This window comes from Ictidomys tridecemlineatus, chromosome 4 (genome assembly GCF_052094955.1).
Source record: "Ictidomys tridecemlineatus isolate mIctTri1 chromosome 4, mIctTri1.hap1, whole genome shotgun sequence".
NCBI lineage: Eukaryota > Metazoa > Chordata > Mammalia > Rodentia > Sciuridae > Ictidomys > Ictidomys tridecemlineatus.
In genome coordinates this window covers 204,791,278-204,818,963 of record NC_135480.1, presented here as the reverse complement: position 1 = coordinate 204,818,963, position 27,686 = coordinate 204,791,278, and the positions used below count along the sequence as shown (strand labels likewise).

General features: G+C 64.1%; 1 protein-coding gene across 1 annotated transcript in view; it reads right to left on the bottom strand.

Annotated features, from left to right (window-relative positions):
• Nucleotides 1-27,686, bottom strand: part of Hmcn2 (hemicentin 2) — a 121,214-nt gene that overhangs the window by 60,207 nt on the left and 33,321 nt on the right. The window contains exons 16-31 of the mRNA XM_078048412.1: nucleotides 23,182-23,370; nucleotides 22,564-22,659; nucleotides 22,149-22,276; nucleotides 20,666-20,810; nucleotides 18,430-18,542; nucleotides 18,176-18,335; nucleotides 16,720-16,885; nucleotides 9,772-9,899; nucleotides 8,136-8,390; nucleotides 7,376-7,462; nucleotides 4,364-4,558; nucleotides 3,410-3,540; nucleotides 3,061-3,208; nucleotides 2,685-2,811; nucleotides 1,753-1,907; nucleotides 614-892 (exon numbers count right to left, since the gene is read on the bottom strand). Of these exons, the coding sequence (XP_077904538.1) occupies nucleotides 614-892; nucleotides 1,753-1,907; nucleotides 2,685-2,811; nucleotides 3,061-3,208; nucleotides 3,410-3,540; nucleotides 4,364-4,558; nucleotides 7,376-7,462; nucleotides 8,136-8,390; nucleotides 9,772-9,899; nucleotides 16,720-16,885; nucleotides 18,176-18,335; nucleotides 18,430-18,542; nucleotides 20,666-20,810; nucleotides 22,149-22,276; nucleotides 22,564-22,659; nucleotides 23,182-23,370 (2,502 nt within the window). The remainder of the gene's footprint in view (nucleotides 1-613; nucleotides 893-1,752; nucleotides 1,908-2,684; nucleotides 2,812-3,060; nucleotides 3,209-3,409; nucleotides 3,541-4,363; nucleotides 4,559-7,375; nucleotides 7,463-8,135; nucleotides 8,391-9,771; nucleotides 9,900-16,719; nucleotides 16,886-18,175; nucleotides 18,336-18,429; nucleotides 18,543-20,665; nucleotides 20,811-22,148; nucleotides 22,277-22,563; nucleotides 22,660-23,181; nucleotides 23,371-27,686) is intronic.

The following is a 27,686-nucleotide window of genomic DNA, read 5'->3' as shown; positions in this document are numbered from 1 at the left end:
CCCCGGGGCTGGCACCCACCAGGCCGGAGTGAGGCTGCCTCCTGTGAGGGGCCAGGAGGACCCCAGTCACGGCACGCTGCCCTGCACCCCTCAGGGAGGCCCTTCCGCGCCAGCCCTCCCAGCTCTGCGTGTCCCCAGAGCGCAGCCCTCAGGGTTGGCCCATGCTGAGGTCACCAGCGTGACAACTGCAGTCAGACCCTCCCGAGGAGGGACCCAGGGCAAGGCCTCGCTGGGCTCGCCCCCACATGGTGATGCCAATGCCCGAGGCCTCCGTCAGCCAAACAGTCGGGCTCGGCGGGGAGAGCCCTGCGTGCGCCCACAGTAAGCCGTGGGCTCAGCAGTCGCCTCGCAGTGGTTCGGGCCATGGGGGAATTGAGAGAAAAGCGCTAAGCCTCGAGGGAGGCCCGGATTCCAGACAGGCCCTGCCCACTGGCCTCAGTCCCTGCCCTGCACAAGGGGGCGCAGAGCTGAACCCGCTCCGGGTGACTTTCTGGCCCATTACCCTGTTAGCCTCTGACCACTCAAGCAGTGCCCTCACTGGCCTCTGGAGGCACCAGGCCTGCTCCGTCAGAGTCCTCCCCTCCCACCCCAGCGGGCCCCGCTCGTCCCTCACCATAGACCTCCAGCCTGGTGGCCTTCTCTGCAGCCCCCACGGGGTTGCTGGCCTTGCAGGTATAGACACCAGCGTCCGAGTCCTGGGCCCTCGCCAGCTGCAGCTGCCGGCCGCCCCTGCTGTAGACCACCTCAGTGCTGGGGGCCAGCGGGGCCCCATCCTTGAACCAGGTGATATCAGGCGTGGGCACTCCTCGGGCCTCACACAGGAACCGCACTGGGTGGCCCTCCATGACGGCCACCTCGCCTGTCTCGTTAGAGCCCCAGATGGTGGGGGGTGCTGGGAAGGACAGGCCCGGGGAGAGGGATGGTCACAAGCTGTGTCCCCTGCCCTGGGGGCTGGTGTCCGCCACAGAGCAGTATGAGCACGCCCGTGGGCCACAAGCACCTTCACAGGCTCCTGCTGTGGGGGACGGGGAGTGGGGTGTGGGGACACTCAGGGTCACGCCCGTGGGCCACAAGCACCTTCACAGGCTCCTGCTGTGGGGGACGGGGAGTGGGGTGTGGGGACACTCAGGGTCACGCCCTGGTGGGACACGAGCCCAGTCAGCCCAGGAGATGCAGATGGAGAAGGGGGCCTCAGGTTTGGGCTTGGGACCCCACTTGGCCTCTAACTCACTGCATGACCCGGGCTAGGTCCCATCCCCTCTCTGGGCCTCAGTCTCCCCATCTGAGGGGACATGAGGGGCTGGACTAGATCAGGGCTTCTGCAGGGCAGGTCCCCCACCCTGGACCCAGGATGGTGGGGGAACGGGGGTGTGGCCTGAGACAACCCAGATTCCAGACCAAGCTGCAAGAAAAGGCTCTGTCTGGGGGCCATGACCCCAGCCTTCTAGCACTTTCTACTCTACTCCTGTCTTCAGCAGAGGGAGCAGAGCAGGCTGGGGGCTCTGCCCCTCGGCTGGACTCTCTCTGCCTCCTTCCATTAACAGCTGGTAAGTACCCTTTAAGTAAGTGTGTCTCAGTGTAAAATGACGGGTTTGAATAAAAGTCACGGAACCATTCCCAGGTCCTGGAACCCTCCCAGGTGGCAGAAGTGAGGCGGAGGATTTGAGGAAGCGCTTCTCGCACTGGGGACTCGCCCTCCAGCCCCACTCCTGCCCCATCCTCCCTCCCGGTCCGGAAAGGGGCTGGGCTCACAGTGGACTCTGAGCTGGAAGTCCTTGGCCTGCTGGCCTGCTGGGCTGAAGGCCACGCACTGGTACCGCCCCTCGTCCCCCAGGTGACTGCTGGCGATCCTGAGGACCTGGCCGTCCTCCAGGAGCTGGGTGTGAGGGTCCCCAGGAAGGACAGGCCTGGAAAGGTGTCGGGGAAAGCCGTCCATCAGGGGCAGGCTGCCCGGAGGCCATCAGAGGGCAGAAGCCAGCAGAACGCCCGTCACGGGACACAGAGCACGGCTCCATGGGCACAGGGGATTCTGACGCTCGTGGCAACGAGGGTGGACCTCAAAAACACGCTGGCGGGCTGGGGCGTGGCTCCGTGGCAGAGCGCATGCCTGGCATGTGCAAGGCCCTGGGTTCGAATCTCAGCACAGCATGTAAGTAAATGAATAAAATGAAGCCCACCAACATCTGAAGACACAAACGTGCGGAGAGGAAGAAGCTGAAAAAGGCCACGAGCCCCGTCCATTCGTGGGAACGGTGGAGACAGGCCGATCTGCCTAGACCAGGCAGACTGTGGCTGCCGAGCAGAGGGAAGGGACAGGGAGGTGGCCACCTGTGGGCACCAGGTTTCCCTCTGGGGTGGTGAAATGCCTTGGGGTAGGTGGTGGCCATGTTGCTCCATGCTGTGGACACACCAAATGCCACTGAACTGTACACTATGTGGATTTTACCTTAAAATCAATAAAGTGAGTTTAAAAAATATATAAGAGTGTTGATGGAGGGAGAAGCCCTCACTGAGGCCAGCGCAGGGTCTGCTGGGCACCTCCCCAGGCAGGTGGTCCCTGTGCTGCCCTCTGCCTAGGGGCACAGCTGTCCTGTCAGGCTCCCCCTGAGAGTCCAGCCTACCCCGATCCCCCCTCCACCACCCCCAGCCTGGACACTCCCGTGTATCTGTCAAGGGCCACTCACTGCCCGTCCTTGGTCCACTCCATCTGGGGCCTGGGGACCCCTGAGGTCCGACACTCCAGCTCCACGTCTGCACCGGCCAGGCCCAGCACCTCCTGGGCAGCTCCGGCTCCCAGCACAGAAGGAGGGACTGGGGGCGAGAGGTGGGGACAGCTCAAACCCCAGCAGCCCTGCAGACCCGGGGCCTCTCCCAGGAGGGAGCCCTGCCGTGGGCCTGGGCGCTGCTCTTTGTAACTCTTCACGCGGTTTCTCAAGTGACTGTCCAGTGGGTCCCTTGCTGCTGACTCCAGGAGGACAGGGCTGGGTCCACCGTGGGCCCTTCATGCTCCTGCGTGCCGCAGGCACAGGCTCCAGGGTCGCAGGCCCGGGCCTCACTCACCGAGCACAAGGAGATTGAAGTCCCTTTGGGCGGTCCCCGCCTGGTTCTCTGCCCGGCAGGTGTAGAGCCCAGAATCACCCTCCCGGACCCTGGAGAAGTGGAGGGACCGGGCCCTGTCCAGGAGGTGGTGGCTGTCTGTCTCAGAGACCTGGGGGAGAGACCAGAGGCAGCGGGTGGACAGCAGCATTGAGTCTGAGGCCTGAGGCTGGGCAGCTGGGCACTCCCACTAGGCGCCTTCACAGGACCGCAGTGCTCCACTGCCCCAAACCCTGCTGCATCCCCAAAGACCCCTGTCACCTCTCCCCCACACCAATCCCTCTGCCACTCACCCATCCCAGGGGACACCCACCAGCTGCCCATCCTTGAGCCACGTGATCCCAGGGGCTGGAAAGCCATTTGCGTCACACTTCAGCGTCAGAGCCTGCCCGGCCATGCCCGACACGTTGGCCTTGTGCCCATCCTCTCGGATGCTGGGGGGCACTTGGGAAGCAAGAAGGAGAGGGCTGTCCCCAGCTCCTCGAGCCACGGGGATGTCCCAGCCCATCCTTGTGGCCTGGACAGGAAGCCCAGACTCCCTCCCCGCCCCAAGATCCCCGGGGCCTATCATTCAGGCCGTCACTGGGGTCCCAGAGGTCTGCCTGTCACCTTCTGCCCCAGCAGAAGCCTGCTGCAGCCTTGCCCGGGGACTGCATAGTCCTGTCTGGGCCCCAGGACGCTCAGCCTGCTGCAAGGTGTGGGAGCCCCATGCATCTGATGGACCCCGACCTGGTCCCCACTCCTCCCTCCCCGAGTCGGAATCTCAGAGGACAGGCCTGGGCGTGTCTTTGTAGCACATTTCCTAAGCAAGTCACCACGTGGTGAGAGGAGGGCTGGTCATGGGGACGCACAGGTGGCCACAGGCGCGGTGAGACTGACCTGAGGCTCACATTCGGCTGGTCAGCAGGGGGAGCCCCAGCCCAGCCTCACGGTGCCCTGCTACCCATCACCCTGGGCGCAGGAGTCGGGGCTCTCCCTGCTGGTGACAGGGACAGGGGCCTGGGGGCAGTTCTAACAGCTGTGCTGCAGGGTGGGCTGTGGGCTGCAGGCTGTCACACTCACTTCAACATGGACATGCCCGTGGGGCCACCCAGAGAATCCTGGGTGCCCTCCTCCGCTGCCTCGGGTGTCTCTGGGAAAGCGGGTGCACTGCCCTCTAGTCCTGGCCCTCAGTGCCAGGGACCTGTGGCCTCTGCCAGGTGGGTACAAGCCTGTTGCTGGGACCCTACTGCTATGTCACCTGGCCCCGCCCTAGCGTCCCTCTTACCGTAGACCACCAGCCTGGCTCTCCTGGACGCGGAGCCCGCCTCGTTTGTGGCTTGGCACTCGTACTCCCCACTGTCCGAGGGCGAGACCGAGGACAGGAACAGGGACCCTTCCTCCAGCACTGCCACACCTGGCCGGCCCGGCAGGGGCTCTGCGGATGGGCCCTTCCGCCATGTGACCTGCGGCTGGGGCGTCCCTGGCAGGGCGTGCCGTGGTCAGCATGGACGTACCCGCCGCCCCTGGTGCTCATGTCGCTGGCCCTCTGGCAGATGGTCCCAGGTGGGCGGGGCAGGTCAGAGCCACAGGTGCCCACAGCCCTACCCGCCCAGGGCTGCCCGCCCGCCCCCAGGCTCCCAGGGCCCACGGGTGTGGGACACGGGCCTGTTCTCTGCTTCCTTCCCAGGGAGGCCATACCTGGCCACCTCGTGGAGGACGTCACCCACACCCTCCGACCACCCTGCCCAGCCCTTTAGCCCATCATGGGCTAACTTGCTACAGAGGCACATGCTGTTGAGGTCCTCGTCCTGTGACCTGCCCCACACAGGGCAGCATCTCTGTGCTGAACCCCCAGCCGTTATCACAGTGCCTGGCACACAGTAAGTGTCAAATCAATGCACAGCTTGCTGGCAGGCCTCAAACCATCTGGTCAGGGCATGAGAAACAGGGCAGTGGGAGGGGACAGCTCTGTCCCTCTTGCTCTCCCCTCCGAGGCTGAGCCTGGGGCTGGCCATTTGCTGGCCGCGTGCCTAACACCACCATCACCGTCACAGACTTGCATGTGGGCTAATGACTGTCTTTGCCACAGTGAGTGTCACTGTCACTTAGCACGGGGCAGGGCCTGCCACAGAGCAGGTCCTCAAGTGGGCGCTGATGAGCGGGGCACACCCCCAAGGTGGCGCTGCCCAGCGGGCCCAGCAGAGCACCGCTGCGCTGAGCTGAGCACCGGCCAGCAGCGCACACCCTGGGCCCCCTCGGTGCCGAGGCGGGCGGAGGGCCCTCCCCAGCAGGCCAGCACCCACAGCCCGACGGCCACGCGCTCTGCCACCACTGCTGGTCCTGGAGATGAGAACTGCCAATACCCACGGCCACTAAGGACACCCCATCCTGTGTCGGTCACTCCCCCGGCAGCTGGGCACCCTGGGTAGACGCTCTCTCGTCCTTCCCCAGGGACAAAGGGGCCGTGGAGGGAATGGGGAGCATGGGGTAGGGGACGTGGGCCACGGAAGATATCCTAAGCGCCTTCTTTCAGGAGGTCCCCTGCCCCCTCCAGCCCACACTGACTGCCCACTGCCCACACATGCTGGGGGCTTCCTGCTGGACGTGCAGGACGAGGGCCCAGGACCTGTGTCCAGGCACATCCCTCCACGTGTCCCTGGACCAGCCACTTGATCTCTGTGCCAGTTTTCTTCTGGAGCCCTCCACCCAGGGTGCAGGCTGGGATGTCCGTCCAGGGGCCAGTGTGGGGACACAGGCAGGTACCGCCACAGACCACAGACGCCACGTACCCCGGGTGCACACATGTCCCTCTCAGTGCCTGCAGCTTCTCCCAGAGACTCTCCCTGTCCCGCCCCTGAGGACCTGACCCTCAGAGCTCGGCCTGCGGGGGCCACAGGCCTGCAGCCCTGGACTTTTTAATGCACAGAGCTCACGGGCACCAGAGCAGGACGGCCCTGTGCCCAGTGAAGATTCCAGCGCTGGACACCAGCTCCCCACGCAGAGGAGAACCCAGTTGCCAACAAGGGGGCCGGGGTCGCGGCCCTCCGGTCCCCCCTGGGGGAGGCAGTGCTGACACGTGCTGGGCACTGGGCACAGTGCTCTCCCCTTGGCCCTCAAGGCCCAGGGTGGCTGAGCCAGAGCCGGGCACTGTCCCCCACAGGTGCCCTCTGAAGGCGGCAGTTGGGGGCAGCTGGAGAGGGGCCGACCAGCTGAAGTCTGGCCCAGAAGACGGACCCCCCACAACCCAGAGACAAACGTGGGGGAGGACAGCAGCCCACCACGTGGGGCGCCCAGGGGGTGCCAACGCCCTCCCCTTTCCTGACCAGCTGCTCGCTGTTGCCAGGCCCAGCACAAGGTGGCGCCATGGCCAAGGCTGGCAGGGCCCTCAGGAGGGCTGTGCCAGGGAGCCCCCAGGTGTCTGCCCTGCCCAGGTGTCTGCCTCGCCCAGGTGTCTGCCACGCCCAGGTAGCCAAGCCCTCCTGCCCTCCTCTGCCGCGCCCTGCTCCAGGCAGCAGCTGAGAACAGGCTGCTCCCCAGGCTCCTGCGGGCTGCTCTGAGCTGCCCCCCGGCTGCCGACAGCCAGAGAGCAGGGGCCCCACAGTGGACAGCTGGCCCTGGGGAGAGCCAGGGGCACTCTCTCAAAGACAAAGGAGCAACGTGGGCAGGCGGGGCCCAGAGAGCAGAGTGGCCACCTGGCGGGGACATAAGCACCTGGCACATTCCCCTTCTAAATGCCAGGTCCAGTGCAGACACCTAGGGCTCAGGGGCCCCCTGAGACCTCCTAGGGCCCCATGAGAAGGACCGATGTACAGATGAGGGACTGAGGCTCAGAAAGGAGACTGAGCTGCCCTGGGAGAGCCCAGCAGGCGGAGCAGGCTTGGCTCGGGCAGCTGGCCACAGGGGCTGCTGTCTGGGCCTCGCTAAGCTGCTGGCCCCAGGCCATGGGAATTCATCCTCGTGAGAAAGCTGGGACGTGAGTTCCCAAGTCACCAAGACGAATCCACAGGACCTGTGGGCTCCCCTCAGCCCCAACTGTCATTCCCCAGGTACAGAGGGGACAGGGCTTAGGGAGCAGGCAGAGCCAGGGTCCAGCGGCCACACCGTGAGTCGAGTCCTGGCTGTGTGACCTCAGGACCACACTTGCTCACCCTCTCTGGACCAGGACAATGAACTAATGCCAAGGGGCAGATGCTAACATCATCCTACGGAGTTGACAGGTGCTACCTGCCGTGTGCCCCGGGCACAGGCGCCCAGCCAGCCCACCCCGGCCTCCCCGCCCACCCAGGCCTGGCCTCACCTCTGGCTGGGCACGGCAGGCTGGCATTCTCTCCGGCCACTCGCTCCAGCAGGCCACTGGTCTCATCGGCAACCCAGTGTGGCGGCTCTGGTGGGAGGTGACGTGGCTGCACTCATGCCCGGCGTCCAAAGCTTGGCACTACCCTCAGAGACCCAGGGCCAGAGGGGAAGGCAGCCCTCCCAGCCTAGCCCTCAACCTCCCAGCGAGACCAGTGGGGGCCTCGCACAGAGTGACCCCTGGGCAGGCACCAGGTCACTACCCCACAGGCTCTCGAGGCTGGGCCTGCGCCCTCCAACACTAGGGGTCCGACAGGGTCTGCCCTTCCAGGTCCCTCCTGGAAATGGCCCCCCAGGCGTAGAGCAGATTCCTCCAGTGAAGCTGCCAGCACCACAGGTCTAGAACTTTCCACCTGCCGGGAGCTTTGTCACCTTCTCTCTCTGGCCCTGTATACCACTGGGCCCACTCTGAGGTGAGAGGTCTGGCCTATGCTGTCCAGTTGGCAAGAGCCCTGACTGCTGCCCCACAGCACCTCCACACCCAGGTGTGCAGGATCCCAGGGCGCAGGGGGTGCAGGGTGACTCCGAGGACCTACTGGTCAGTGCCTCCCCAACACGGATGGACTGCCCCCAGTTGTGGGACCCAGAGGTCCCAGGAGGGAGGGGACAGGCAGGTCCCAAACCCAGAGCAGAGGTGAGCACTGGGGTCTAGCTGTGCTGGGGAGATGGGAAGAGGGACGTTTTGGGGTTCAGGGGACGCTCACCCAGCACCCTGAGCTCCAGCTCCCAGACGTCCTCCCCAGCACTGCTGGAGGCCTCGCAGCGGTACATCCCGGCATCCGAGGGCTCAACGGCCGTGAAGTGCACGGAGCCCGCGGGCCCCCCACCCTGCAGGGCCACCCCGTCCTTGGACCAGCTCAGCTGGGGCTCCGGGTCGCCCTCGGCCACGCAGTTCAGATCCAGGGCTTCTCCCGCCAGCACCTTCAGGACCCGAGGGCCCGGCTGCACCTGAGGGGGGACTGCAGGGCCACAGGGGTGTCCAGGTGGAGGTACCCAGGTGAGGGGTCCCGGGGCCACACCTGCAGGAGCCTCAGCTCCCTGTCCTGCCACCCACCCAGGCTGCAGCGGAGGAGGTGGGACAGCAGCCGGTGGGGGTGGGGTGGGGTGGGGGAGCCAGCAGTGGCTGAGTGCTGTGGCCGGGCGAGATGTCACCACCCCTCCTGGGAGGTGGCGCCCCCGGCTTGTCTTGCCGGTCGGGCAGGGCCATGCCCGTTTTGCACATGTGGAAACTTGGTCAGGGTCAGCTGAAGAGACGGAGGTGGTGCCCCCCTGGGTCTGGGTGACCAGGAGTCCAGGTGGCCTCTGGGGCACTCAGACACAGCAGGCCCAGGAGAACTCTCAGAGCCTAGGCCCCTGCGCCAGGTCTGGGATGAACGTCTTGGGCCCCCAGGGGAGCAAGGGAGCACCTATCCCTGTCCCAGTTTCTGAGAAGGGGTCAGAGGTGGGCCATCCATGGGCCTCGCTGCCCAGGGCCTCGCTGCCCAGGGCCTCGCTGCCCAGGAGGGCCTGGTGCCGAAGAGCAGAGGCCCACGCACACCCCCACCTCGCACTCCTGCCTGTGAAGCGGGGTCCGGTTAGAGGGGCAGGCTGGCGTCCACGGGGGGATCAGGCCACAGGGTCGGCCCCCACCACGCCAGTGGCCACTACTCGGGTGAAGGTCGGCCTGTTCCGACAGCGTGGGCCTCCAGGACGCTGAGGTGCGAAGGCCACATACTCTTTCTTTGCTTGTTTGTCTTTCCCTAATCCTTTGGAAATGTCGAGCCATCCTGCCCAGGGCCCCTGAGCCTGGCTGTGGGCAGGCCCCAGTTGGTCCCCTCCTAGGTGGCGCCTCCGGCTCTTGGAGAGGACAGGCTCCCGCCTCTCTGCTCTGTGACAGCACCAACTGGCCTCTTTCAGATGGCCACTGCTGGGACCCCACGGCCACTCCTAGCCCCCCAGCTGGGTGGAAGCCAGAGGAGCCACAGTCAGAGGGGGAGGCGGACGGGGTCCCCCCCAGGGGCACCACGAGGTGGCTTGTCACAGACGTGGGAGGAACCCTGCAGAAGGCGGCTGGCCCTGGGGGGCCTCAGGGGCTGAGACACTCCCCGCAGGAAGGGCCAGAGGTGCCCCCAGTCCACCTTCATGGCCCTGGCCCCCACTCCAGCCCCCGCTGGTCCTGCCCTGCCCTTGGGAGCCTGGGCAGAGCCCCTCCAGGCCCCAGGGAGGAGGAGAGAGGGGTGAGAAGAGGTGATGGCCCCTCAGGGCCTGGGAGGGGCACCGAGGGGCTGGGTGGGGGCAGGGTGGGAGGGGGGCCTGGGGTCAGAAGGCAGTGGAAGGGAGACCCAGGCCCCGGGGCCCTACCTTGAACCCCGAGGACGTAGCGGTGGGAGGCGGACCCCGCGGGGTTACTGGCGGAGCACTCGTAGAGGCCACTGTCACCCTCCTGGGCCTGGGCCAGGCGCAGGGAGCCGGATGGGAGGAGGCTGTGCCTGCATCCGAGAGGGGGCTGGTGAGCCCTGGCAGGCCCCCCAGGGAAGGCTTCAAGTCCCAGCTCAGACCACAGGCCGCCTCCCCCAGGAGGCCCTCCAGGACTGAGGGCAGCCCTGCCCTCCACCCTCCCCTCTCTGCCGCCAGCCCAGGCCAGGCCCTGCTGGCACTGGACTGAAGTCCAGTCTGCACCCTTCCTGGCTGGGTCTCAGGAGGGCCACTCCACCTCTGTGGCCCCCACGCCTGTGGAACGGAGCCTAAGGGTGGGGCTGGGGCACAGCAGGGCCTGTGCTGTCCACCCCATGCCTGCTGGCCCACGGCAATGCCCCCTCTACTGAGCTAACCTGCCCTAGGTCACCTGCCTGGGAGCAGGGCCAGCCACTCCCTCAGCTCTCAGACCCCCTGTGTCCTGGCACCAGGGTCTGCTGGACCTTGAATCCAGTGCCTTTGGCCGTCTCATGATCCAGAGCTGTGCTGGGCCCCAGGCAGACGCTGTGCAGTCCACCCGCCATCTTGCTAAGGCACCTGACCTCCATCCCACAGGAACCAGGACCCCCAGCCAGGCTCCTGCAGCTGGGCTGGACCCCAGGGGCCCCTACAGACATGATGTCACCAGCCCACATGTGCTGGCTCTGGGCAGACCCTGCCCCCGTAAAACAGAGGGGGCAGCTGCAGTCAGGGGCCCCGGCCAGCCCCCAAAGCTAGTGGCCAACATGGGGGTGGGGACTCCAAGGGCCAGCCCTCATCTTTGAGCTCACCAGAGGTCTCCAGATGGGCTCTGGAGGCGGAAGGCCTGGGCTCCAGCCCTTTCTGCTGGGTTCTAAGTTTCCTCTTCTGCAAAATGGGCCTTCCAGGTTCCCATAGACCCCGGGGTCCCTGGAGTCCCATCTCCCGCCCAGGCAGCCCAGGATCACTAGGGACAGGGCCTGTCACTTTCCCTTCCTGGGCCTTAGTTGCCCCACTTTGGATAACAGAGCCCACAGTCATGTGATCCTAGGACTGTGGAAAGAACTGAATGGCCTAATTCATAGCACAGCACCTAGAACAGAGGCCCTCAGCAAAGGCCAGCTGCTGTCCTGGTGATGACCACTCACCCGCAAATAACACACACTGCTGTTCTGCATGTTTACAACTTATATAAGTGGCACCATCTACAGGGTGTAGATCAAACCCATCCCTTTCCACTGCTGTATAATATTCCCTTGCTTATTCATACCAGCATGTATTAATTTGCTGTGGTTGGCGTAGACCTTTACATAGCCAGCTCCTCCCTCCCTCCCTCATTTTCTTGGCCCTTCCTTTCACCAACAGGGCTGCCTGCATACTGTGTGTGTCATCTGTATGGGAGTAGGACTCCTGGCCACAGGCTCCCACCCCTCAGCTCTCACAGGAGCCTGCTGGGGAGTCGGTCACTCATGCCTCGCAGGACGGGGGTCCTCACCAGACCCTCCTGGGCAGACTCGGAAGCCTGAGTCCAGGGGGGCTGGAGTTTCAGCAATGCCCTGGCTGCCCCTGGGAGCACATCTGAGGACCGTGAAGAAGTGCCCCGCCCCGCCCCGCCCCTCAGAGTGTGACCCCGCCCCTCAGAGTGTGACCCCGCCCCGCCCCGCCCCTCAGAGTGTGACCCCGCCCCCTCAGAGTGTGACCACGCCCCGCCCCTCAGAGTGTGACCCCGCCCCTGCCCCGCCCCTCAGAGTGTGACCCCGCCCCACCCCGCCCCTCAGAGTGTGACTCCTCCCCCAGGGTGTGGCCAAGCCGAAGGGGCGGGGCTCAAGCAGCCAGTGGGCACCTTGGGAACCACCCGTGCTGGCCTCACAGGGGACCCTGGGTCAAGGACTCCACCCTTCACCTGGATCACAGGTGGTGGCAGGCGCAGAGTGACATGGTGCCCACAGAGGGCCCTGCTGCCAGCCTGACCCGGGCGTCCCAGCTTGCTCTCAGCTGGGCGGCAGCGCTGAGCAGGGAGGAGGAGGGGCCAGGCACTTGTCCCCAGCAAGGCCTGGGGTGCACTTCCTGTGCGGCTCCACCCCCAGCTTGGCCTTCCTCACCTCCAGGCTCCTTAAGGTGGACAATGGAGGTATCAGCACCCCCCAAGCAAGGGATGAAACTACACACACTCCATGACACTGGGGCAGGGTTGAGGTTCGCCGACTCCCTACAACACAGCGGCTGGCAACAGGGACAGCGTGGGACAGGGAAAGAGATCTGGGCTGCAAGCGGACCCAAGGTCCCATGGTGTCCCATGGTGCTGTAGACGTGCTGTGCAGCCTCAGGCAGGACAGTCAGCGTCTCTGAACCCAGTCTGTTCACACTGGAGAAGACAACTCCACGACCTCAGAGGCTGCCTCCGAGGGTGGCCAGCAATAGGGGCCACAGAACTCCCGGCTCCTCCCTCCCTGAAGGACAGGAAGAAGGACCTTCTGGGAAAAAGCTTTAGAGAAAACTTCTGAAAGAGAACGGATTCTCAGCAATGAAAGCGGCCACCTCCCCCGTTCATGACCACCGCCCGGGTCATCTTCTAGAAATGCTGCCTGCTCTGTCACCAGGAGAGACTGGAGACGGGTCCATTCACAGATGGGTAGGCTGCCTGAGAGGAGGAGGGCCTGGTGCCCGCCCGACACAGCTGCCCACGTCACTGTCCTGCTTTAAACCCTGCTGCGTCTCCCTGACAGCCCCAGGACAGCTGCGTCCCCCCCCCCGCACCCCATCCCTCACTGGGCCTCCGTGCTCCCCTGGCCCCCGTTCTTTCAGCCTGGGCCCCCCTGGACCCTGCCCATCTTCCCACCCTTAGACACCTCCTCCAGGAAGACCCCTCTGATGCCCCAGGCGGCCAGGGCTGTCCCCCGGCCCCCAGGCTGCCTGAGCTCCCAGACGTCACAGCCCTCAGCACCCATCTGCGACAACATGGGACCTGGCTTCTGGGGGCTCCAGGGGTCACCACCTGCTGCCTTTTCACCCCTGCCCGGACCCCTGCCCAAGCTCTGAGACTCGGAGAGAGCGAAGCCTCTGTCCAGGGCTGGGTGGACGGGATGCTGGGGACCTGGGGCATCCCAGCTCTCCCTGGTCCCCCGAGCTCGCCTGGTCCCCATAGCTCGCCCTGCAGGGAAGTTGGGGGGGTTGGAAGGAGGAGGGGCCTCGGGGCAGGGGCTGCGGGGATGTGGGTGTCACCCCTGCGCGGTCAAGCGCCTCCTGAGACTTCTCACTTGGAACGCCCAACAGCCAGACCTGCGAGGCGGGGAGTCCACACCCTCGCCCCTCTGAAGAGAAGGCTGAGGCCTGGGGATGCCACTCTGCGTCCACAACACTTGGCTGGCCAGACACGGCCCCCCCCCGGCCCTGCCACTGTGTGTCTACCCACCATAGCAATCAAATGGTTGGCCCTGCCAGGCGCAGTGGCCACGCCTGCAGTCCAGCGGCTCGGGAGGCTGAGGCAGGAGGATGGCGAGTTCATAGCCAGCCTCAGCAAACTGAGGCCCTAAGCAACTCAGCAAGACCCTGTCCCTAGATAAAATACAGAATAGGGCTGGGATGGGGCTCAGTGGTCAAGTGTCCCTGGGTTCAACCTCTGGTGCCCACCCCCCAAAAACACAAAGGTTGGCCCTGGAGTTACGATAACTTAAATGTCCCCAGAAAGACAGCCGCGGGCCACAGTAGGTTAACAAGACTTCAGAGCTGCCAGCCAGCCGCCAGCATGGCAGACCCACACAGGCCCTGGGCGGTCCACGCCTGGCTGTTGGCTTCTGGGGAGCAAGCAGGTTTTCTCCTGGACCACCAGGACCCCAGCTGCATCCTCACTTCACGTCCCTGGTGAACAGGCAGTGGCCATCCAGGAGAAGGACAGGTGGGCGTGCTTCCTGGGTCCCCTCGGGAGTGAGCAGGGACGGTGGGGTATGGCCGTGGGAAAGCCGCAGCAGCAAGGAGCCCGGGGCAGCCCACCCACGCCCTCCCCTTCCCGGACTCGGGCCTGGCCGCGTGTGGGACCCTGGCCCGCTGCCCCGAGAGCTCACAGCTGTCCCGGCTCCACAACAGAATCACAAACAAACATAGTCGCCTAGCGACACGCCCCACCCGGCACCCCGGAGCTGGCCAAGGATGCTCTCTGGCCACCACTGCCCACCCAGAGAGCTCTCAGGTCTCCGACGGGAAGACTGAGGCCCAGGGAGGGGCCAGGGCGGGCCCAGCCCTCGAGCAAGCTGCGGGATGCCCGGAGGGGCCCTGGCCCTGGGCTCTGTTGGTCTCAGCACAGTCCTGGGCACACGGCGTTGCTCAGTGGACACCGTGGACCTAGACCCGCGGGACGAGAAGCGCCCAGTGGCCATCCCCCCCTGGACTCAGCCGTGCGCTGTCAGGATGGTCCAAGGACGGCCCAGGGGACGAGGAGGAGCCTGTGTGCGAAGCTGCTCCAGCAGCCGTTTGTAACCCTGAGCGCTGGCCATGACAGCAGGCCCCGACAGAGTGGCCTTGCAACCAGCCAGCCGGGCCGGGCCAGCCGCCACCACCCGTCCACGCCAGCTGGCAGAAGGGGATGACCCCGGCCACGGGGATGGAGGTGGCCTCGGGGGCCCACACGCTGGCTCTCGTCCCTGCCCGCGTGGTCAGTCCTAGAGCCACCGGGCTCCTCAGTGCACCAGGGCGGGGGCCTCGGGCCAGCAGAGCCAGGGGACGGGGCAGCTGTGGCCCTGAGGCAGCTCACCAGGCGGAAGGAGCCCAAGGCCCAGCGGAGGGGCAGGCGGGTCCCCAGGGAGCCTGGAGAGGGCACCTCTAGAGGGAGGAGGGCGGGTCCTTAAGCAGATGGACCCTAGGGCTCCTGGAAATGAGTCCCCAGCCTTCAGAATGGAGGCCTGGAGGCCTGGAGGCCCAGCCTTGGGGCTCCCAGGAGGAGGAGGAGGTCGGGAGTGCATGGAGAGAAGGGAGGACGGGGGCCACACAGACCGTAAGGCCCCCCCTCCACTGCATGGTGAGTCCACGAGGTCCCACAGTCCCCTCCACGGCTGGAGCTCCCTGGTGCTAAGGGCAGCTGGGTGGTGACGGGGTGGGGGGACCAAAGAACCACAAGGACCCCAGCCTGCCCAGGAGGTGGCAGAGGCTGCTCACCATCGCCAGAGGTAGGACACAACCCCCAGGTCCATCACATGGTGAGTGAACAAAAGATGGTCTGTGGAATACTATTCAGCCATCAAAAGCGGGCAGTGCTCTGACCCATGCTGTGCCCATGAACTTCGAGGGCATTGTGCTGGGCAAAGGAGAAGACCACATCTAATTCCAGAGTCAGGCCAGGAAGAACCCAGAGGACGGGACGATGGAAAAGAAGGCAGTGATGAGAAATGTCCAGAATGTCAATCCAGAGTCAGAAAGAAGATCAGCAAGGTGGGCAGTTGCCAGGGGCGGGGCTGGCTGTGGGCATGACCGCTCTGGAGGGTGGTGGAAATGCCCTCCGGGTGGTGGCGGCCACACAGTTGGGAGTGGAACCCGAGGGTGGCTGTACCATGTGGTTGATTTCCTGATGAAGCCGCCCTGTCCCGCAGTGGGTGAGGATCAAAGGGGACAGTAACATGACGGTTCCCTAAAAGCTACCAACGAACAGCCTTGGTTCACGGCCATCAGTAGCAGGGGCAGGAACAGGAGGGACAGTGCCCAGCTGCCACACGCTGGGCAGCACCGTCGTCACCTCCCAGGGCAGGAGGAGGAAGCGCAGGAGCCTCTGCAGTCCCTGCGGCTGCGTGGCCAGGCAGCCCGAGGGGCCACAGCGTCCTGGGGGCCAGCGCCTGCGCCTCTCCCTCCTGTGCCCTGGGCGTGTCCTGCCTTTTAGACAAGCTCCCCGCTGGCCAGAGTCCTCAGAGCAACGGTGCCACGAGCCACAGGGGAGGTGAGGGGCCGAAGGGGCCGCGGCTGCGAAGCCAAGGTCAGGGCTCCCGGTGGCTTTGTCACCGCATGGGGCAGAGAGGAGCGGACACGTGGAAACAGAATCAACAAGCACTGCCGGCCACTGGCCAGCGCCCAGCCAGGAGCAGGGGCCAGACACTCTCGGGGCAGCCCAGGCTGGGGAGCCGCAGCGGCCCACCTCAGCCACAGCCCAGGTCCCTTCCCTTCCCTGGCCCCGGCTGTGCCGAGGGGGACACGCTGCAGGTTTGGAAGCGCTCACCCAACACGGGTCCCAACGTACGTAGGAGGGGGGACATGAGGCCACCGCAGGGCCCTCGGTCTGGGACGGCTCAAAGACCTGGCCAGGGCCGACGTCACCCGCCCGCGCCACAGCCCCTCTCCCGCTGCCAGCTCCAAGGCTCCAGGACTCTGGGGGCCACTTAGTAGCGGGAGCCAACAGCCTCCACACTCCACACAGCTGGGCTGCGCTGGACCCCAAGCCGGGCCTTCCCTCACTGTGCCTCCAGGACCCCCAAGCAGCACCGGAGTCACAGCCCGCCCCCGGACACCTAGGAGATGCCATGAGCTGGGGTGGGGACACGCTGTCTGAACCAGCCTTGCTCTTGCTCAGCTGGGCGACCCTGAGCAGCTCCCCCACCCTGGTGGCCCTCAGTGTCCAGAACAGTTCAGCTGCTGGGGCTGCGGGGCTGCCGGGCAGGGCGGGAAGTGCCGTCCACACGGCCAGTGACCACGTCGGGGCATGTTCTTTCAGGGTGGCTCACCATGGCTCCCTGGCCCCTCAGAGGCTCGGGGACCAGGGCACAGTCTAAATTGCTTCTGCAGAGCACACCGCAGCGTCCACAGGGCTCTCACTCCTGCTGGCCACCGGCCACCCTGACGCCAGCTTCCCTCCAAGCCCAAGTTCCACCCTTCCTGACCCAAGACCAGTAGATCGGGTACCTGTCAGAGACGGACAGCAGAGGGCGCGAGTCCTTTGTCCAGGTGACCAGTGGGGGTGGGGAGCCCTGGGCCTCACAGTCCAGGGTCACCTCTTCGCCGGCCTTTGCTGTGACTCTCTGAGGCACATCTGCATCATGGGACCCATTCACCTTGATCTTGGGCTTGGCTGTTGGGGGACACCAGCAGAGCCTTGAGCAGGACAGCAGGATGGCCCCAGGGAGGGGTGTCCCCAGGAGAGGGGTGTCCCCAGGAGAGGGGTGGCTCCCCAGGAGGCAGAGGTACAGAAGGGGGCGAGGCCTGTTAGAGTCAGGTCTGGGTCTCGGTCCCAGGGCTTGCTCAGCAGCCCCCCCCCCTCCGCCCTCTGGAAGCTCCTCCTCTTTGGCAACCTGGCCTGGTCCCTCCTGCCCAAGGTCCAGGCCTCCTCCGGCTTCTCTCCGTCCTGCCACCCCTTCCCCGGGACATTCCTGCACGGTCCCTCCCTTCGTCTCTCCACCTCCCTGCTGGTCATGCCATGATTCCGGGGATCAATGACCAGGGGACGCAGACTCTCCCTCTGGGTTCTGCAGCCCCGTCGGGGACCTCTGAGACCCCACCCGTGGCCTCCCTGGGGTTCTGCTGACGATCCCTTGGCAGCAGACTACACAGTGCCCCTCCATCCCTGTGCCCATTCCTAGTCCAGCGCTCACACTGAAGTAGGCAGATGTGCGGCAACAAGCAGACAGGTGGACGCGGAGACGCCCTGGCCTCCTCCTGTCGGCCCCTGCATTGTTAGAGAGCAAACTGCCCACTGTTAAGGTCTGTAGACAAGTCAAAATAACACGTGGTATTTTGCCGGAGAAATGTTAGAGTTTGTAAACAAGTCTGGATGGTGCCTGGCAAAATGTCAGAGGGAGTGGTTTGAGAAGTAACAAAAGCAAGCCATTAAGTGTGGAGATTCCCTATTGGTTGACTGATGTATCTACTTTATGCTAATTAAGATAAGCTGTGCAAAATGTATAAATAGCTCTGTTGTCCTACAATAAATGGCTCCTATTCCTGCTGTATCAATCTACAGAAGTTATTCGTCACCCCCCGGTTATTATGCTGCAGCCGGACTGCGGCAGCCCACTCCATGTAAAAGAGTTTTTTTTTTTTTTCCAGGATAAAATATTGTCTCTAAAAGGATGCGATAGCAAAGATGGGAAAGGGCATTCAACCAGAAGGAGCTGCCCGTGCAAAGGCCCAGGGGCAGGGTGGACCACGACAGAATGGAGATGGATGGGAGGGTCTGAGGCAGAGAGGAGAGGAGAGAGGTGGGCCAGGGGGCTGCCAGCACAAGGTCAGGGCAGAGACCTGTGTCTTTCCTGAGCCTATGACGGTGACAGCTCCCCACTCGGTCACAACAGGCTGAGTGAACCACTGTCCCCCGTGACGCCCATGCCCGCTGAGCCCTCCCGCCGGGGCCGGCCATCCTCACTGTTGACAGAGAGCCGCATCTCCTGGCTGGAGAAGCCCACGGCGTTGGTGGCAGTGCACACGTAGGCCCCTGCATCCTGAGGGGACGGCTGGGTGATGACCAGGGTGCCGTCCTTGCTCACGTTGTAGCGGGGACCCCCGGAGCTCAGGGCTCGGGCTTCCTAGTGCGGAGCGACAGGGACGTCAGCAGGGCCCACACCCCGCTCTCCAGCAGGTGTGGCCGCCCCCAGCGCCCTCACAGGGAGAGGCCCCTACCTTGGTCCAGGAGACGGTGGGGGTGGGGACTCCAGAGGCGAGGCAGGGGAGGGAAGCCGGGACCCCTTCGTTGGTGATGTGGTGGGTGGCAGAGGGACAGATCCTAGGTGGCACTTAAACAAACAAACCAATTTCACCAACCCACGATCACAGCAGCATCTGCCCAAGAGCCAAGAGGCGGCAGCAGCCCGGACGTCGTCAGTGACGAGCAGTTAAGCAAGACATGGCGCATGGCGTAAGGACACCTCCTCCAGCCTCAACCAGGGCCAGAGACCGCCTCCGCCCTGGGGTTCTGGAACAGGCAGGGCTCCACAGACGACAAAAAGAGGGGTGGTGGCCAGGAGTGGGGGACAAAGGTGGCCAGGGACGGGACTTGACACTTCTCTGTGCAACCCCACGAGAGCAACGTGTCCTTGTGCTCTGGAGGCGCGGGCCCCTGGGGGGGGGGTACGTGTGTGGCTTCATCAGTGGTAACAAGGGCCACCCTGGGGACATCAGGACAGGCGGCCATGCATGAGGGGCAGGGGAGTGGGGAAGCTCCATCCTGTGCTCCATCTTTCTATAAAACTGCTCTAAACCCGCCGGACTCCTGATCCACAGAACAGCACTGGGACATTGTGCTGCAGACAGCCGGGTGCCAGGGTCCGCGCCTGCGATGCGGCTGGAGCCCAGGCTGCGCAGACTCGCGGAGAAGAAGGGCTGGGGGCGGCCAGGGTGCGGGGGGGTCAGTTCAGGAAGATGAGAAGGTCCTAATGGGAGGGTGCAGCAGGCTGCAGAACATGTCACTGTGCTTAATGTCACCGAATTGAACACCTAAAATCAGCTAAAATGAAAGGTTTTGTGCAATGCGTATTTTACAATTTCTTAAAAGTTCAACAGGAGAATAAAAAGTCGGACGTCCGCGGCCACGGTGGCCTGGCCATCGTCAAATTCACCCCCAGACAGCTGTGACCTGCTCCGGGACTTTGGATAAAGCACTGATCTTCAGGCCCATTGTCCCTGGTCAACAAAACACTAAATTAACCCCAACGCTCGGTCCATTCCTTTGGGGATGGACAGCTGGCAAGTGGCGGAAAGCGATGTCCCCAGAATAAAGTGAGTTTAAACCCAGGAGCAAGGTCCATTCTGGACATCAGAAAGGTCCACAAGCTCGGGAGACAGCGGTCCTAATGGTCTCTAGGGAGGGCAGGGGAGGTGGCCACGTGGACGGTGTGCAGGGAAAGCCGGAGCCAGGTCTGAAGCTTGATGGAAGCTCCTCTGAGGGGATGTGGTCTTCCAGATTCCCCAGGTGCCAGAGCCCGCCAGTCCATAAGGCCTTGTGGAATGGAAGCCCCTTTCCGCCAGCCCACGGCGTGCTGTGCCGTGCGGGTGGAAACACGCGTGGAACCCAGCCCAGGCCTGGCTCGTGCCACGTAGCCAGCTCTGGGGGAGATGTGAACTGGACGGACCACCCAGGAAAGCCAGCCCCTTCCGAACTGTGGCTCTCCCCTCTGCCCTGGGGACAGCACCCCCTTCCTCTCACCCCTCCAGGGCTCAGTGAAATATATGAAATGGAAAGAGTTGGCACACATGGTAAATGACAAAGTGTGGCCAACCCAGCCCCCTCTTACGTCAAGAAGAAGGGAGGCAGGGGCTGGGCTTTGGTCAGGGGCAGAGCGTTTGCCTGGCACATGTGAGGCCCTGGCTTCCACCCTCAGCTCCACATACAAATACACAAAACAAACATGTGTCCACGTACAACTAAAAGGTGAAAATTAAAAAGAAAAAAAAAAGACACTAAGCAACTCAGCGAGACCCTGTCCCCAAATAAAATACAAAATAGGGCTGGGATGTGGCTCAGTGGCCGAGTGCCCCCGAGTTCAATCCCTGGTACCAAACGAACAAAAGCAGTGGCGCCTGATTGGGTGACGGACAGTAGCAGGCGCCATGGAAACACTTCAGCTCTAAAGGGTGCCATCGCCGCAGCCCGAGGCCTGACCCACATCAGTGAGTCAATCCTCAGGGAGGAACGGGTCACGTCTCAGGTGTTCACACAGGTGAGACCTGGACACAGGTGGGGAGTCCAAGTGGGGACACATGGTCCTTGAATCGCCACCTCTGAATATGTATTGACACCACACTGCTAAGGAAACACGTGGGTGGCAGGCCCTGAAGGACTGTGACGGCGCTGTGGGTCTGAAAGGCTGCATTTGACAAGATGGGGGAGGTCCACATGAGACACACACATCAGACTCACCCTGGACGAGCAGCTCCACGTCGCGGTGCTGGGAGCCGGCCAGGTTGGTGAGCACACAGCTGTACCTGCCCGCGTCCTCTCTCAGTGCCCGGTCAAGGTGGAGGCTGCCGTCCGCTCGGACAGAGTGCCGGCTGCCCGGGGGGAGCTGGGGGTGAGGGAGCAGCAGCTTGGCCAGGGCCCCCTCTGCGTAGACCCTCAGGCCTGAAGGGCGCAGGCTGGACCGAGAGGCCAGGGTCCAGAGAAGGTTGAAGGCCGGCAGGGGGCACCGTGATGCCCAGCCCCCACCTCTCCAGGGAGTCATCCACCTCCGTACTCTGCAGACCTGGGGGCCTGAGCCCACCCCCCACTTGGCCAGCTGGGCACCTGGACCAAGCTGGGACCGTGGAGGTCACTGCGGGGAATGCAAGTGGGGCAGAGCCTTAGTGATAAGGCCAGGGTGCCAGGCTGCCATGCAGGGGCAGCCTTTCCACGGCCACAGAAAAGGGTATGGCCAATGGTGGGCAGAGGACAGAGCCACGCAGACATGCAGAGGGAGCAGCCCCGGTTCTCCCAGCTGACCTGTCAGACCAGGGCAGGTGGAGGTGCTGGTCTAGTGTCAGCCTGGCCACCTCTGAAAGGCATCCAGTCACAGCCCAGTAGACCTTTACAACAGAACTGCACCCACTCTGGCTGCCCCTGTCCCTGTCCTGAGCCCAGATGCCCACTTTACACTTGTGTTCCAGAGGATGCCCAAGGCCACCCAGGTGCCAGGCCCTTCCAGGCTGGGTGACCCAAGGCCTTCTGCCCCTTGCCTGGCAGCTGAGCAGGCGATTCCATTCTGTGTCCCACGGAGCAAACGGAGGCTCAGCTCCTGGCTCCTTCCCCGACCTGGCCCTGGGGAGACCCCAGTCCTCTGCCTTCCTGGGTGCCTGCTGGTGCTACTCGTGGCCTCAGCCATGCATGGCTGGTCCCCACGCCACGCCCTGGCCACCCAAGACAACCACCACTGCACGGCACAGGAGCCACGCCTGCTGGGGACTCAGAGGTGTCTATGGATGGATGGGTGGATGCCACATGGTGCCCACGGGGCCATGGCCACTGGGGCAGAGAGACAAATTAGCTGTATTCTTGGCCTCAAGAAGCTCAAGTTAATAGAGGACGATTCCTGCACACGCTGGTCTCCCACTGTGCACTGGAAGCACCCAGGGAGTTACTCTCCTAAACCAACTGTGGTTCACCACGGTTGGGTTCCTATCCCAGAGTCCTAATGCTCAGCCACAGCCACAGCGTGAGAGTGAGGTCAGCACCAGGACATTTACAAACTCCCCAAGGGGCTTCTAAGGACATCCCAGTCTGGGGACCTGGCGGGGAGGCTCTGGAGTGGGGCAGGAAAGAGGGAGAAGGGAAGAGGACTTTGCAGGACAGAGACAGAAGCACGGATGGGACAGTCCCCTCTGTCTCTGGGTGCCACTGCCCCGGGGCCCCCGAAGGGCCCAGCACTCACAGGCAGGCCCGCCTTGAGCCAGCGCCTCTCGGGGAGGGGCCTCCCGGCCAGGGTGATGCAGGGCAAGGACACAGGCTGCCCCTCCAGGACCCGGACGGTGGAGGCGCTGCTGGCGATCTGTGGGGGGGCTGTAGGGGGAGGAGATGGCGTCGGCCACTACAGACCCTGTGAGCAGTCCCCGGGGACAGAGGCCCTGACCCAGCCCCTTCCCCGGGAAACTGGTAAGAGCATCAGGATGGGGCTCCTGGAGGGTCAAAGGTCCCCAGGACACTGCCCAGGAAGCAGGGACACAGCCGCTGCTCTTGGAAGCCTGGCTGTGAGCCCAGCTGTCCTGGAGGGCGTGGTGGCCGGGATGGCTGGGCCCCCAGGGAGTGCCTGCCCCCCACTCCCCCAGCCCTTAGGTCCACCGGCGAACCATGCCCAGTGACGGAGAGCCGCGTCTCGGCCTGGACCTTCCCAAAGACGTTCCGAGCTTCACACACATAGGGGGCCTGGTCTTCAGGGGCCGCGCCTGAGGTCAGGAGAGAGGCCTGACTGCCAGGGCCCCCGAGGGCTCAGCCCTGGACCCAGAGAGCCCTGACCAAGCTGGCCCTGCAGAGGTCCAGGGGAGGGCTAGTGGGCTGGAGAGGAGAGGGACCAGGCCTTGCTCGGCCTCGGGAGGGCCTTGGCCTGCTCGTCTGTAGAACGGGGTGGCTCGGCACCTGTGCCTGGCGTGGCGGGGAGCAGCCAGGGAGACGCTGCAGACCGAGGCCCAGTGGGGCTGTGCCGGCGCTCAGCCACAGCCGCAGCGTGAGGGGCGAGGGGGACAGCTCAGGCCAGCACGGCGCTCGGCACGCACCGGGCCCGAGCCCAGCCCTGTATGCGGTTACCCACACGGCAGCCCCGTGGGCAGGCCTGGTCTGTAGGTCATGCCCAGGTTCAGGGCAGTGGAATGACGTAGCTGGGGTCGCTCCACCTGCTCTCTGGGCTCAGCGATGGGGTCAGGGACTGTCCCCGGCTACCCAGCCCACCCTGACCCAGCCTGATCTCTTACTTTCAAAGAACAGCACTCCTGAATCCCACTGGCCATTCTTGCTGCCCCTCCTGGGCCCCAGGGGCTGGCCATCTCCACGACGCCAGGTGACCGTTGGGGGTGGGCGGCCCGTGGCCCGGCATGTCAGGAAGGCGCTCCTGCCCAGCTCCACGGTAACTTCCTGAGGTAGCTCTGTCACCCGAGGCGCATCTGTAGGGAGGTGGGGCGTCTGCAGGGGGTCCCATGGGCCGGGACCCCAGGGATTGTCACCCACCATCTCTCTTTGCTGGTGCGCCCTCTTCTAGCCGCCTGTGAGCCTGGAATCTGCTTCCTGTCCAGGGCTCCGTGGCCAGCCTGAGCCTAGTGGGTCCACCTCTAGCGAGCTCTCAGGACAAGGCAGAGGCAGACTCCTGTGGACGGTGGCCCCGGGGCGTGCTTTACCACAGCCACATACCTGCTCCTGACGGGGGCTCCTCCCTGGAAGGACCCCACCGAGCCTCACTCCAGCCACAGGGACACGTGTGTGGCTGAGTCTGACTGAGATGTGGCCAAGGCAGGGGCTGGTGGAGCCCTCCTGCCTCCCGGGCTCCCCTCTCCACCCGGCCTCCGCCTGGGCCCACGAGGCTCCTGGGGGGCTCCTGCACGCACCCCCGGTGTGCATAGCCGGCTGTCCTGTGCAGGGGAGGACAAGGCCAGCAATCATGTCCCTCTCTGGCATTGCCATGGCCCCATCTGCTCTATGGCACCCCAGCTAGCTGCCTTCCGGGGGACCAGAGGTCTCCTGTACCCTCCCCTACGAGTCTCCCCATTTGCTGAACTTATAAAATGCTACAAAATCAAAACTTGTTGATTATAGAAAACATGGCATCGTCTCTGGCTCCAAAGTGGGTCACTGGAGGAGAGAGGCCCCTGGGCGCCCGACAACAGGCCTCAGCAGCACTGCCCAGGCCAACGCGCAAACGGCCCCGATGGACAGGTCACAGGCCCAGACACCGCAGCATCACCTTCCATCAACCAGGAAGGGACAAAAGACTCGCAGTCCCTTCTGTCCTTCCAGGCGGGGAGCTGGTCCCAGCCCAAGGTCCAGCCCTCCCCAGCGGCCCGGGCGCTGCCTGCTGCGGTCCTAGACCCACCACCAGGAAGGTCCTTGCCTTCTTTGGCCGTTGAGTCCAGCGCCAGGGACATCTCCACTTCCCCGTCCATCGAGTCCCCCTCCTGCCCTCGGGGACGAGGCAGGTGCCCAGGAGCTCCAAACTCCAGGGAAATTCCCGAAGGGGGAAGGGGGCGCAGCCAGACCCGCCCCACCCTGGGGCCTGCGCAGGCCGCCCCGTCTCCTGGGTCACGTTTCTACAGGGCCCTGGCCCTGGGTGCGGCTTTGCCACGCCACGCGGGCAGAGGGGAGGCTCAGCCCCAGGCCAGAACCAGCCTCCCGCCCAGCTGAGCCTCCCAGCAGGCCTCCGTCTACTCCGGCTGCTTTCCACCCCCTGCCCTCCTCAGCCCCCAAACGGACACTCTCTGGACTCGGGATGTTTTCAAGCCTTCTCTGTCCCCAACCTGCTCTCAGACCCATGGTGAGCTCAAAGGGGGGCATCTGCAGCCTCCCTAAGTGACAGGCTGGGAGAAAGTGCTTTTAAACGAATCATCTCAGTAAACTCAGTGAACAGTATCACCACCCCCATTTTATAGATGAGGAAACTGAGGGTCAGAGAGGTGAAGGAACCTGCCCAAGGTCACAGCTCCAAGTCAATGGCAGAGCTGGGGTCAGAGCCAGGTGTAACCCATACTAAAGCCTGGTTCTCATCCCACCCCTCTGACCCGTGAGGTGCTGGGGACAGCAGGCATCCCAACCAGAGCCACACCCATCTCTCCCAGCTTCTTGTAGGGGACAATCCCACAGAAGCCAAACCCCAGATTTGGCTGTCCTGCCCTCGACCCTGTCCAGAGCTGTGCCTAGGGGTCTGCACAGCCACCGCCCCCAGAATCTCCGGATGGGCAGGACCCCAGAACCCTTGGGAGACACCACACTGAAGGCCCTCAGTCCAACCCTCCAGGTGCAGATGGGCGTGGGCCCTCCCCACGCAGACTCCTAGTGACCCGTCTCATCCCCAGGAGCAGCCCTCCCTCCGGGTCCTTGGGCAGGTCCCGGGACAGGAACTGCGAAGCCCCCGAGACAGGAAGGTGCCGTCAGCAGCACCAGGGCTCCCCGGAGAGGCTCGGCCCACAGGCACTGCATGGGGCAGCCCGGGTATGGCCTGCTAAAGAATCCTGCCACCTGCCTGGGAGCGGGAGAGGGGACGGGGGTCTGGCCACCTTGACAGATGGCCAGGTCCTCCTGTTGGGCTCCCTGGGCAGCCTGGCCCCTGTCCATGCCCCGACCTCAGCCCCGCCGGCCATACCACCAAGCCAGACCTCTCGCTGAGCCCCTGAGGCGGGGTCGAGCTGCCCCTGGACAGACCCAGGCTCCCCAGTCCTCGGCCTGTCCCAGTCCTGCTCCCTGTCCACCTGTTAGCAGTGACGCCTTCGTCCTGGTCCTGTTCACTTCCCCTTTAGCCCCTGGCTGCTCCCCCTCCCCCTCGCACCCATTCCCACCTCGGCAGCAGGAAGGACTTCCCGGGGCTCAAGTGGGAGCCCACCCGCTAGCCCACTGTGCCCTGTCATCCAGATGAGGCGGGGCTACAGGAACGTCACCTGAGCAACAGCGGTGCCCTGTGGATACCGGGGCAGAGAGTCATGTCTTCTATGTTTCCACACAGACGGAAACTTATACAAAGGACATCTGAGCTCTGGATTATGATTCCCACCATGCTAACGCACCCGCATCAGATTCACTGCAATACTCACAGGACTCAGAACTTGGGCTGAGTGAGTTAACCCTCGTCTGCCCTGGGCTGAACCCCAAGCTGTTTTGGGCACTCCCCAGAGCCCAGAGCCTGCACCACTGAGCGACACCCCTGCATCTTTTTTGTTTTTCACTTGGAGACAGGGTCTTGGTAAATTGCTGAGACTGGCCTCAGAGTTAATCCTCCTGCCTCAGCCTCCTGAGTTCCTGGGATTACAGGTGGGAGCCACCACACCTGGCCCAAAGCTCACCTTTTGAAGCTCTTCCCCCAGGGTGATGGCCCTGGAGGTGGGGCCCTGGGAGGAATCAGGGTTAGGTGAGGCCATGAGCGTGGGAACCCCATATGAGGCTAGCACCCTTAAAAGAAGACACCCCGAGACCTCATTTCCTCTCTCTGCACCAAGGAAAGGCCACGTGACTACACGGCGAGCAGGCGGCCAGCTGCCTCCAGGACAGGCCCCGCAGAACCAGCCTGAAGCCACTCGGAGCCTCCAGAACCAGGAGACACAACTGTCCCTGGTTACGCTCCCGTCAGTAGGGCTCTGCTGAAGCAGCCAGGGCCTTAGGGAGGCAGGGCGAGTCAGGCCCGTGACAGGCTCTGGAGGCTGAGGGTCAGTGCAGCGGGCTCCCACCCAACTCCTACCAGCCAGCCCTGAGGACCCAGAGGCCTGACCAGCAACAGGCAGCACTGTTCCCTCGGGCCTGGCAGGGAAGGTGGGAGGAGGGAGGCGGGGAGGCTGCCGCAGGAGTGCCTGGCTGCGGTAGAGGCTCAGAGGGAAGGGAGGCCTCTGCAGAGCCCCGCGGTGCACACACCAGGCCAGCGGTCCCCCTCGGGCTCCCTTCCCTGGGATTTTCCAGAGATAAGTCCCCATGATGCTAAGGACCATACTGAGGTGACAGAGATGGAAACCCTCTGCCGCCTCATCCCCTCCTTTGGGAGCAAGTGACACTGGCCTGAAGGCCGAGGCCTGGTCAGAGCCCCCGTCTGCCTCTGCCCCTGGGCACCCTGGAGAGAGCCCTTGGCCACTCTGGGCCGTGTCCCCTCTGGAAGGAGGTGACTATTTTCACCCTGGCTCCCGTGCCTGAGGTCCCTGCCGAGCACCCCTGCAGGCCTGGCCTGGAGCCTGGGCAGGACCTGGGGACAGAGCCAGCTCCAGGGAGCCCAGCCTGACGTGGATTGGCCAGGATGAGGGAGGCACTCAGGCCCCAGGACCTGGCAGCTGGACACGTGGACCTGGGGAGGCCCAGCCTCAGGCCGGCACTGGGAGGGCGCGGTCGCGGGCACCTGGCCCTGAGGAGGGGGGGTGCCCCACAGAGACCCGCGCCCCCCTCTCCCGAGGACCCATCCCCCGGAGGCCCTGCAAGGGGGCCTGGAGGCTGCCTGGGTGGCTTTCAGGGTGTCTTCCTTCAAAGGAGGATTGGGGACCGTGTTCTAACTGTGCTGGCGCAGGACCACACCCACTCCCGGCTCATCTTTATTACCATTCCTCATTTTTAATTCTGATTTTTAAAAAAGTTACCATTGGAAAGTCGTCCGGGGCCTTTAAACTTAAGGGCACTCAGACTGCACCTGCTGCCTGCTGGAGAGGTGCCCGGGGACCACAGCGCCACGGGGCCCAGCTCTCTTCTCCCTGCCCTCAGGCTGGCCTGGGACGATTCTCCTCTCCTCACCTATCTGCTGGCTTCC